Source organism: Poecilia mexicana, unplaced genomic scaffold (genome assembly GCF_051168715.1).
Source record: "Poecilia mexicana isolate PSO_F unplaced genomic scaffold, ASM5116871v1 scaffold_18, whole genome shotgun sequence".
NCBI lineage: Eukaryota > Metazoa > Chordata > Actinopteri > Cyprinodontiformes > Poeciliidae > Poecilia > Poecilia mexicana.
The window spans coordinates 23,852,814-23,865,301 of record NW_028263387.1 but is presented as its reverse complement, the minus strand read 5'-3'; the positions used below and the strand labels follow the sequence as shown (position 1 = coordinate 23,865,301).

The window sequence follows — 12,488 nt, the reverse complement described above, 5'->3', positions numbered from 1 at the left end:
AGGTGTTATGATCAGTTACTCAGTACTTCAGTAGTTTACCAAATAGTTCAGAAGAAAATACACAGGAAGAACATTGTTCCAGCAGGGAATATTAAATAAATAGAATAATAAACCCTAAGGTTTACTATCTGCCAGACTCATTGCTCTGGCAGCTGAAGGAGGAACAGCTTATCCTGCTCTGTCCCGTCCTTACTGATAACTTTGCCTGTGAATTATTTTTAAAGTTACAATTTTTATGGTTAAAAATTTAATTAAATATTTACATTATCGACATCATAACTACCTTACTTTTCTTCACCTCCAAGTTGAGCTAGCGCAAAATGCCCCCGTCCGACCCCAAGGACATTAATAGTATTTTACAACGACTTCAGGTTTTAGAAACGAAGTTTCAACGGCTGGAGGTGAACTTTGAGATCAACCCTGCCTGTGGAAATGAAACAACTCTTCCTCAAATCAGCGGTGAGGTCGTACGCCCCGCACCAAGCAGCTCACCCTGGATCGCTCAGGGCGCCAAGCCAAAACAAAAGTCTCACACTGCAGATCCCATGAGACGACTAACAGGGAGAACCCCTCACCTGGACGAAACAGTGTGCCGGCTCTGAGCTGAAACCCACCTTCAACTTCAACACCTGCTCCGCCAAAGAACAGCAAACAAGCAGCTGGAGCCAAAACGGCCCCACCGACCCCGCTCCCAAGGATAAAGCAACCAGCCCAAGCCTCAAAACATTCCGACTCCGTGGGAATCCCACTGAAAAACAGACTTTCTGCACTCCAGCCTGAGCCTCTGAGTGAAAACCCACCTTCAAACATCAGAAATGAGGCTAAACCCACAAAGCTCCGAAGGACAAAGTGACCACCAGGAAAACGAAAGGTATGCAAGAGTGCTTATTGTTGGAGATGAGACAGTAAATGGAATCAGTCATGTTTGCAATCCCAAGAAAACGAGAGTGGTTTCTTTCCTTGGTGACACTGTTTCTGATTTGACTTGCAAAGTGCTCTCTCTAACCGCTGATCAGCCAAACATGGAGACTTTAGTTGTGCATGTTGGAGCCAACGATCTGGCAAAGCAAAAATCGGAGATTCTGAAAAAGGACTTTAATATTCTTCTGGACACTATGGGAAAATTAAAAATGAAGTTATTTCTCAGCGGTCCAATTCCATCGTCTCAATGGGGAGACGAAAAACATTCCAGGCTGGGCATGATAAACAAATGGCTGATTAAAACCAGCTCTACCAGCTCAGTTACCTTCATCGATAACCTCTGGATCTACTGGCAGCGCTTTCACCTCTTTGGAAGAGGCAGACGCAATCTTAACAAACATGGAATAAGGCTGCTCATTGCAAACATTTTTCATTTTGTCAGCAAGAACAATGTGACCATCGCTTCAGAAGAACAGGCTCAAGGATGTCTGACTAGGATGGAAGCCTCTGCTTATCAGGAGCCACGTGTCCCAAAACAAAGTGACACTGGTTCCCCTTCTCCTTCCCCCCTCCCTCTCTGCTCCTACACTCACTCACAAGATCAGAGTTTCCCAGGAAGTCAATCACTAAAGAGAGCTGGGCTGCACTTAAGCCACCTGAAGATGCTGGTGGAGGATCCGGGTCAGAGAGGAAGGCGGACGGACTCTTCCTCCTCTCAGCAGGATGGAATAGATCAACAGGTTCGCCTCGGCACGACTCTCCATTGCTCTAACATACCCGTCTTCCACCAGAATGTGTCTGGCCCCCTGGCACCGCATAGCAGGACATTACCTGTCCGGATCACTACAAGAAAAGTTATAAAAACAGAAATACAAAAAGCAACGGTCTTAATTCAAACCTCAGACTGAAGAACTTTCCACCTCCAAGTCACTTAAACTGGCTCTTTTAAACACCAGATCTCTTTGTGCTAAAGCTGTATTAATGATTTCATCACCGAGCATAATATTGATGTTTTATTTCTGACAGAAACATGGCTGAATGACAATAATGAAGCAATCGTACTAATTGACTCAGCGCCTCCTACATACAATTTTTTAAGTGAGAATAGAAAACACAAAAAAGGAGGAGGCGTGGCTTCAATATTTAAGAATACCATGAACTGTAGTAAAATCTCTCTGGGTCATTTTATGTCTTTTGAGTATCTTGGAATTGAGGTAAAAGGCCACAAACAAACTTTGACACTAACTTTATACAAAACTCCAACATATGTGGAAGGTTTCTTTACGGACTTGAATGAACTTCTATCTCTCATATGTATTGATTATGATTGTTTAATAATTGTTGGTGATTTCAACATTCATGTTGACAACCCCCAAGACCAAGGGGCAAAAAAGCTGTTTAATATATTAGAGAGTTTTGGTTTAACACAACATGTCAAACAAGCAACACACACGCATGGACACACACTGGACCTGGTTATCAGCAAGGGTGTGAATATTTCCAATGTCTCTGTAACTGATGTCGCCCTGTCGGACCACTTTGCTGTTATCTTTGAATGTTCTTTATCCGTTCACCCACTTGGACAAAAAGCTACTATCACAAAACGTACTTTCACAGAAAACACAGCAGAAACATTTAATCAAATCTACTCTTCTTCCTCACCCTTAATCTATAATGACGTAGATAAATTGGTAGATGATTTTCAGTGCAAACTTTCAAATATCATTGATTACATTGCCCCCCATTAAAGTGAAGGTTGTGACTGGTAGGAAGAAATTTCCATGGAGAAATGCACAAACAGTTCAGTCTGCAAGACAACTCTGCCGTAGGGCCGAACGGAAATGGCGTAAAACTCAACTGCACGTTTATTATGACATCTATAAAGAAAGACTACATCACTATCACTCAACACTAAAACATGAAAGAGAGGCTTTCTTTGCAGATGTCAAACAAAAACATTAACAACGCTCGAGCTTTATTTGCTACTGTTGACAGGCTCACAAACCCTCCTATGACGTTACCACCTGAACTTCAATCTAATGCCGCCTGCAACAAGTTCTCCAGTTTCTTTTCAGAGAAAATTCAAAAGATCAGAGGATTAATCTGCACATCCTCTACAAAGCCAGTACCAATGCTGTGCCCAAACAAAACAAATGCAGGAAAAATGACCCAATTTATAAAACCCTAGAAGAAATAAGTCAATTAAGCTCCAGTTCCTGCTGTCTGGATGTCCTACCCACACATTTCTTTAAGAAAGTCCTGCCTGTTGTGGCTACTGATCTGATCCAAATAGTAACTCATCGCTGTCTTCAGGTGTTTTCCCCCAGGCTTTGAAAACAGCAGTTATCAAACCACTTATAAAAAAGAACAGTCTAGACAAATCACTACTGCAGAATTACAGGCCGACCTCTGACCTCCCATTCATCAGCAAAGTTATTGAAAAAGCAGTTTTTAAACAATTAAATAACTTCCTAACAATAATGAATCGCTTTGACTCCTTCCAGTCTGGTTTTCGTGCTCACCACAGCACGGAGACGGCCTAGTCAAAGTGTTCAATGACATCCATATAAATACAGACTGTGGGAGAACCACAGTGCTGGTTCTGTTGGACCTCAGTGCAGCTTTTGACACCGTTGACCTCAACATCTTACTGAATCGACTGGAGAGTTGGGTCGGACTCTCTGGTCCAGTGCTCAACTGGTTTGAATCCTACATAAAGAACAGGGATTTCTTTGTTTCAATCGGAAACTTCTCATCAGAGAGGTCAAAGGTCACATGTGGGGTACCCCAAGGTACAATCCTAGGATCCCTTCTTTTCAATATTTGTATGCTCCCACTGGCTCAGGTTATAACAGGAAATAAGATCAGCTACCATAACTATGCAGATGATACACAGCTCTACATCATGATGTCACCAGGTGACTCTGAACCCATCCAATCACTGAACAGTTGCTTAGAACAGATAAATGTGTGGATGTGCCAAAACTTTCTCCAGCTGAACAGAAACAAAACTGAAATTATCTTTGGACCTAAAGAGGAGCGAACTAGAATCAGTGCACAGCTTCAGTTATGACAACTGAAAACCAGCGATCAGCCCGAAAACTGGGAGTAGTGATGGACTCTGACCTGAACCTTCAGAGCCACATAAAGACAGTAACAAAGTCGGCCTTCTATCACCTGAAGAACATCTAGCTTATTTAGCCATAAGCAACTCTAAACAGGTGGGTTTTAAGTTGAGATTTAAAGGCACCCAGTGTTTCAGCTGGACGTTTGTTCCAAATTCGTGGTGCATAGAAACTGAATGCTGCTTCTCCTCGTTTGGTTCTGGGGGTGCAGAGCAGACCAGAACCAGAAGATCTGAGGGGTTGGTACAGCAATAACAGATCTTTAATGTATTGTAGTGCTAAACCGTTCAGTGATTCATAAACCAACAGTATTTTAACGTCTATTCTTTGAGCTACAGGGAACCAGTGTAGGGACTTTAAAACTGGTGTTATGTGCTCCATCTTCCTGGTTTTAGTCAGAACGCGAGCAGCAGCATCTGGATCAGCTGCAGCTGTTTGATTTATTAGTCAGACCTGTGAAGACGCTGTTGCAATAATCAATACGGCTAAAGATAAACGCATGGATGAGTTTCTCTAGATCATGCTGAGACATAATTCCTCCAATCCTGGTAGAGTGCAGGTTTTGATGTCTAATGTTTTTTTTTTTATCTCTTTATGAAAAGAAGTTTTAAAGGTTTGAGTCCTTGTCAAATGAATATTTTCCCCAGTTAAATTAAAATTCATTGCAATTCATGCAATTAAAATTCATGCCAAGTTAAGGTGGAACAGTTGGGCTCTGTGGACTGCTGCAGTATATATATATAAACATTTCCCAATTTAATATGTTTCCTACTAAACAGGAAAAAAGAGACCATCAGTATAATAATTTATTACTTAAAAATTATATTAAAAGTTTCAATAATTTTTCTAAAATTCAATCCATCAATACATTTTCTAAGCAGAAAAGCCATTAAAACCATGTCAAATAAATACATTCATTTCCCCAAATCATTGAAATAAAATAAGTACAAAGGATAAATGCACAATAAAGAAGCCAAAATTTTACAAGTCTAAACCTAAAAGTAGTCAAACCTGCAATTACTCCACTTCCAAACAGCAGGTTACTAAGAATCTTACTTGAGGTTCACATTGTGCCATCAAACCTGTGAGTTCTCATGTGAACGGTTACATTTGTTTTGAGTGAAACCTTTTCTACAGGACCTACAACAGAAAGGTTTCTAACCTGTGTGAATCTTCTTGGGATGAAGTAAACTGGATCTACACAAAACATTTTCCTCGCTTGTCACTAAGGGTGCACCGATTGCAGTTTTCATTTTGGGGCGCTCCAATAGTCACACCTCTCATTGGAGACCAGAAGAGAGCAGTGGCTGAGGTCAATAAAATTGGGGGATCAGATCAGCTTCACATGCAAGAATCAGCTGATGTCCCAAAATTAAGAAAATCAACATAAATCAGCTGGCTTATAAATCAGTGCACCGCTACTTCTCACATGTGTGAATTCTGATGTGAGAAGTTAAAGAATATTTTTGAACAAAACTTTTTCCACAGATCCCACATGAGAAAAACTTCTCACTTGTATGAGTCTTCATGTGAAAATGCAAAAGGCGTTTTCTAGCAAAACATTTTCCACAGGTCCCACATGAGAAAGTTTTCTCACCTTTGTGAATTCTCATGTGAACAGTTAAGCTATATTTAGAAGTTAAACTTTTTCCACAGATCTCACATGAGAAAGGTTTCTCACCTGTGTGAGTCATCATGTGAACAGTTAAGCTATATTTAGAAGTTAAACTTTTTCCACAGATCTCACATGAGAAAGGTTTCTCACCTGTGTGAGTTCTCATGTGAGTAATTAAATCTTTTTTGTAAGAGAATCTTTTTCCACAGGTCCCACATGAGTAAGGTTTCTCACCAGTGTGAACTTTCATGTGAACAGTTAAACTTCTTTTAAGAGTGAAACATTTTCCACATGTTCCACATGAGAACGGCTTCTCACCTGTGTGAGTCATCATGTGAGTAGTTAAGCTATATTTATAAGTTACATTTTTTCCACAGATCTCACATGAGAAAGGTTTCTCACCAGTGTGAGTTCTTATGTGAACATTTAAACTGTTTTTCAAAGAGAAACTTTTTCCACAGGTTTCACATGAGAAAGGTTTCTCACCTGTGTGAGTTCTCATGTGATCAACTAACTGAGATTTATACAAGCATTTTTTTCCACAGGTGCCACAAGAGAATGTCTTCTCACCCGTGTGAACTCTCATATGAGCATTTAAACTTTTTTTGTGAGTGAAACTTGTTCCACAGGTCCCACATGAGAAAGGTTTCTCACCAGTGTGAATTGTCATGTGAAGATTTAAATTTTTTTCATCAGACAAACTTTTTCCACAGGTCCCACATGAGTAAGGTTTCTCACCAGTGTGAATTCTCATGTGAACATTTAAACTTTTTTTACAAGCGAAACTTTTTCCACAGGTCCCACATGAGAAAGGTTTCTCACCTGTGTGAGTTCTCATGTGATAAATCAAAGTACTCTTGTGAGGGTAATGTTTTCCACAGGTTGAACATGTGAAAGGTTTCTTAGCTGTGCGAGTTGTCATGTGTGTTGTCAAGGTATTATTTCGAGAAAAGGTTTTGTCACAAATTTTACAAGAATATAGTTTTTGGTTTGGGTGAGCTTTCTTGTGCTTTTTTTGTTTTGAAGTCTCAGTTTTGCCTTTCTGTTTGTTCACCAACATGTCATCAGTCTCCTGTTTCAGCACAAGCTCTACTTTATCCTGACTGATGCAGAGTTGCTTCTCTTCCTCTTTGAACTGTTGATGTTCTGCTTCCTCTTGCTCCCGTTTTATCTGCAGAGGTTCTGGTTCCTCTTGCTCCAGTTTTATCTGCAGAGGTTCTGGTTCCTCTTGCTCCAGTTTTATCTGCAGAGGTTCTGGTTCCTCTTGCTCCCGTTTTATCTGCAGAGGTTCTGGTTCCTCTTGCTCCCGTTTTATCTGCAGAGGTTCTGGTTCCTCTTGCTCCCGCTTCGTCTGCAGAGGTTCTGGTTCCTCTGGCTCCCGCTTCATCTGCAGAGGTTCTGGTTCCTCTGGCTCCCGCTTCATCTGCAGAGGTTCTGGTTCCTCTGGCTCCCGCTTCATCTGCAGAGGTTCTGGTTCCTCTGGCTCCCGCTTCATCTGCAGAGGTTCTGGTTCCTCTGGCTCCCGCTTCATCTGCAGAGGTTCTGGTTCCTCCTGCTCCCGTTTCATCTGCAGAGGTTCTGGCTCCTCTTGCTCCCGTTTCATCTGCAGAGGTTCTGGCTCCTCTTGCTCCCGTTTCATCTGCAGAGGTTCTGGCTCCTCCTGATGTAAAGTGGAGTTTTCCTCCTCTTTACTCATGCAGCATTGATGGAAATCTGGACAAAAAGACAAAACAAAAGCTTCAAAATGTGAGTCAATGAACCCTTCACTTTCATTAACAAAAAATAGTATAAAAACAGTCTTCAGCAAACATGTACGTGTCCACAAAAAAAATTAAATCTCTGCCATAGTTAGTCTTTTGGAGCAATTTTTATTAACCTTATTTGGATTTTTACAACGTCTGCATGTGGTTAATAATTTTACCAGTGATAAAACTGCAGTGACATCAAGTGCGCCAACATTTGGAAATATGTCGTCTGTCTAGCCGACATTAACCCCTCTTAAGGATTTGCTTCTTGCAAACTGGGACGTTTCAGAATGTTCTGTGACCACTGCACATTGTGACTGTAGGAGGCGCTGTTGCAGCTTTATAGTTTGCTTTATTTATGGACACAGAATATGATGGCGCTTATCATATAATGAGAGCACTTAGTTTACATTAGAACATTAGACTACTTTTCCTTCCCCTTTTCTTTCCTTTGGTTTGTTATTTTGTTTGCATTTCCTTTTAACTCATGTAAAGCACTTTGAATTGCCTTGTTCCTGAAAATGTGCTACATAAATAAAATTACCTTTACCTTTCAGAAATAATAGTATTACATCTTATACATTCACAGGAAAGTTTACACAGGTGGTAAAGACTATTTATATGCAATTCTTTCACTCTGTCCAAAGTAAAATAGCCCTCAAATCTTCCGTTTTTGTTTTGAAGGTTTCATAAAGACAATGTGAGGAAGGAGAGGGAAATATCTATAAAGAGAGACTGTTTCACTGAAGCACAGATGAATCTCACATCAGATTTTGGACTCCATCTCAGCTGCTGAATCTCTGAAGCTAGAACTCGTCGGTTGGAAATTATGTGTGTGTGTGTTTGTGCATATGAACTTGCATAGCCTATATTATTCAGTATTAATCATATATTTATATGAATATGTATTGAGGTTATATATTTTTTTTATTATCGTTTATGAATGTAAAATGCTCATCATACATCAATATCAGAATATTCTATTCCTATTCTAATGTTTCCCCCACTAAGCATATTCAAGTATGCTGAACCATGCATAAATACAATTCAAAAATACTTAGAAAATAAAATTCTTAGTAAATTTAGCTTTGATAGTAATTTGAATAAGATTTCTAGTAAAAAAAAAAAAAGTGCATTATGATTGATTAAATGCAGTGATACTTTATTGTGCCTGTCAAACGCATAACGCTGAGTGGAGTGGTCGACCACTCCAACATGGCCACCCTTAATTTCGTCAGCTACAATAGGAGAGAGCGGCCCATGTATGAGGTTCCATTTTTGTCAAAATGAAGAAATCATACGTTTAGATTTCATATGTCCATGTTGAATATGTCGTTCATTTCCTTGGTCCGTGTTGCTATTGCCTGTTCTCTTCACCATTATAAAGTCTTGAAGTAGGTCGTGTCTGATCAAAGGGTTTATTAGATATTACAAAAATTTGGTCTTTTAATATCAGTGGTTTCAAAATACTTAGATTTCTACCTCATATTGCCTTTAGGCATTAGTCAGGGCAGCTAAGGAGGTGGAGGGGTCCTGGCCTAGTGAAGAGGGCACCATTTCCTACACTATCGCGGCCTTCCGTTTTTTAATTTCTTTTGAAATTTGTGATACATCTTCATTTTTAAGAAGGATTTTCACACTCGGTATGTTTTTGAACTTCTCTCTTATTTTCTTCTGTGCAGCTCACAATTCTTTTATTTTTTGAAAAATTCTGTAGTTTTTTTCGTACTTCATATCTGCTCCTTAGTCGCATCTTTTCGGTGTCTACTGCTGCCTCTAGTGGCGTGGGGGTGGTAACACAAATAATCCAATTACATTACTAATTCAGAATACCACAAAGTCTTTATTATTAATTCTGGCATTACTGGAAGAGTAAAGAATAAATCCCCTCACAAAAGAACATACCTTTTCATTTTCCTAAGGAAGCAGAGTTAATTAAACGAAATAAACAAGAACTGAAAGTGCTTCCAGTTTTCTTGATGGCCAACCTGTTGAAACTGAGGCAAAGTTGAAATTCCTTGTGTCATTCCTGGACAGTCAGCTCAACTTTGCTGAAAACACTGACTATACATTTAAGAACTGTTCTCAGAGACTCTACATTTTTAATAAGACTATTATAACTTGAGTTTTAAATAATCTCAAGTTAAAACAACATTTTAACTCCAGTTTTAACTTTTCATCTCCTCAGTTGGTTTGGTCACATGAGCTGCAGACCAACAATCTTAAGAATAATTTGAATGGCAGGTATAACAGCAGGTAAATAATGGTGAAACCAAAAACGACTGTCTCAACTGTTTGCTGAAAGAACATGGAAGATGGCAAGAAACATTTCAGCAGAGAGTCGACCGTCTTTATTCATCAGTTTGAGCCTCTGAGTTTATGAAAGTGTTACTGTGTTCCTATGGCAACCAAGAACATCTTTTAGAAGTTATTTATTAATGGTTCAATAATTATTCTTAACCAAACTAAACATTTACTTATAGTGTGCCAAGTGTTTTTGCTCTATTCACAAACTGTTGATAATGTGATTCTATGAACATGATTTATCATTTTAGAGTCAAAGGAAAATTTCCACCTTTTATAGATTAAATTGCGTTCATCTTATTTTTTCTTGTATAACTCTACCAACAAAGAGTATCTCAGAATAATAAACATGGCATCAAAAAAACATTTTTTTTCTAGTATCCGTTTAACAACCCTGGTTATTTTTCTGTTCTTAATTCATTTGTTTTTTGACTTTTGCTCAATTAAATTTCTTGCATGTACATTGCAAATTGTAGTTTTATTATAGTTGATCATGTTGTTTTTCATGTCTCCTTATTTTCTTTGTTCCTCCTATTATTTATGGAGATATTAAGATCATATTTATAATGTATAAAAGTATTGTTTGACATTTAATTAGCTCTATGTCCTTCAGAAAATGAAGAATATGTTGTTTGATAAGAATTTAGATTTTATCCTTTACTGACAAAATATAATTTATCTTATGGCAAAAGACAAAAGATTAATTGTCTTTTGCCATAATGCCGAAATTAATAGTAAAAACGTTGTGGGGAAAAAATACGTCGTGGTATTCTGATTTAGTAATTATTTTAATTGTTACCACCCCACGTCACTAGAGGCAGTAGCAGGCCCGAATTTATACAACTAAGAAGCAGATTTAGAAGTACACCGAAAACTACAGAATTTGTTAAAAAAAATTAGTTGCGTTGAAGTAAATGAGAGAAGTTGAAATACTTTCTGAAACTCCTTAATAAAGGTGAAGATATTACAGATTTTAAAAAATAAAAACAGAAGGCTGCGCATAGCACCCATCAACCTCGTTAGCTGCCCTGACTAATGGATAAAGACACTAGGAGGTAGAAATCTAAGTATTTTGAAACCACTTTTAATGAAACCACAGATATTGAAAGACCAACATTTTTGTAAAATCTAATAAACCCCTTGATCAGACATGACCTACTTCAAGACTTTTTAATTGCGAAGAGAACAGGCAATAGCAACACGGGCCAAGGACATGAACCCCAACACAGAAATATACATCAGACATATGCATACGTAGATGTTCTACATATGCATCATCTACATGCAACATAGAGCAACGACATAGACCAACTATATCTATTTATTTTTGACACAAATGGAACCTCATATCCAGGAGGCGTCTATTCTTTTATTATGTCTATGGGCTCATCAGTAAAACGTGAAGGTGTTTCGTACCTATTCGGTGTAAGATGATCTTCGGTATCCGGGTGAAATCCAGCGGTCTGCGCTGATCCTCCATCTCTTCTTCGATCTTGACGTTGATTTCTTTCAACTCTGTGAATGTTTCTTCAGCAGGAGTTTCCTGCTCGTTGATAAACTCTCTCTGAGGCGGAACTGAAGACATTTTTATTAAAAACACTCACATATTTAGCTAAACTTCAAACCCGTTTTCACACAACCGTCTAACAAAAGAAAAGTTGAGAGTATCCCGTGTCCTCTGTTTTTATCTTTTTTGTGTTTCACTTCAGTGGCTGTACTGAAGAAACTGGAAATTATTTTTAGTTCCGCTTTGAATTTTCTGCTGCGAGTCTCCTCTTTTATTGAAGGGTTTATTGTTAGTGGAAATTTAGAAAATAGTTTAATTTATATGTGTAACCTGGGGTTGTGACTCTTTTTGTATGGTGGTAAAACATAATGCTGCTTGATAAGTCAAGACCAAGTACAAGCAGGGAGGGAGAGTTTAGTGAGAACCACAGGTGTCAAACTCCAGTCCTCAAGGGCCGCTGTCCTCCAGTTTTTAGATGTGCCAGAGGTTCAAAACGCTGGAATGAAATGGTTTAATTACCTCCTCCTTGTGTAGATCGGTTCTCCAGAGCCTCAATGACCTGATTATTCTATTCAGGTGTGGTGCAGCAGAGGCTCATCTAAAAGTTGCAGGACACCGGCCCTTTAGGACTGGAGTTTGGCACAACAAACAAACAAACAAACAAACAAACAAACAAACAAACAAACAAACAAACAAACAAACACTGATAATATTGTTTTGTTGTTCTTGCAATAATTAATAAAGTGCTGTTTGAATGAAAATCACTTATGTCTCCTTGGTAGCTAAGAGCTTGGTAGCTCATTAGAGTAAACTTCTGATTCATTTATTTTTTTTTCCATTATTATTCATTTATTTATTTCACTACCTCAGTTCACCCGAGTGAAACGCAGAATACTAAATAATTACATACAAACTAATGTTTTCAAGCTTTTACAGTTAATTTAGAGGTTTTATGTTTTTATTAAATGTTTTTATAAAAGCTTTATTTACTAAAGTTTTTAATAAAATTTTTATATTAAACTTTTAATATTTAAAAAAAAATTATATCAGAAATGATAATTTCGTGCTGCCACCTATATATATTAAACTTTTAATGTTTAATTAAAAAAACATGTGATCAGACACGGAAGCACCTTCGTGCTGCCACCTACTGACAACATCCTGCTACTACACCTACATTGTTTCAGCTGTTGTAGAAATCAGTGACTCAGCTATTTTTCTACAATCTGTGCTGAATTCATTCCAATGGATTTCAAACATTCATATGCTGG

The 12,488-nt window shown here is 38.4% G+C and overlaps 1 protein-coding gene across 1 annotated transcript; it reads right to left on the bottom strand.

The window, feature by feature from the left end:
• Positions 1–4,839: 4,839 nt before the first annotated feature.
• On the bottom strand, positions 4,840–11,425 carry LOC106909022 (uncharacterized). The gene is made up of 2 exons (XM_088016159.1): positions 11,127–11,425; positions 4,840–7,374 (listed from the first exon to the last, which is right to left on the bottom strand). The coding sequence occupies exons 1-2, from the start codon at positions 11,293–11,295 to the stop codon at positions 5,465–5,467; spliced, it is 2,079 nt and encodes a 692-aa protein (XP_087872285.1). The 5' UTR covers positions 11,296–11,425; the 3' UTR covers positions 4,840–5,464.
• Between the last annotated feature and the right edge of the window lie 1,063 nt (positions 11,426–12,488).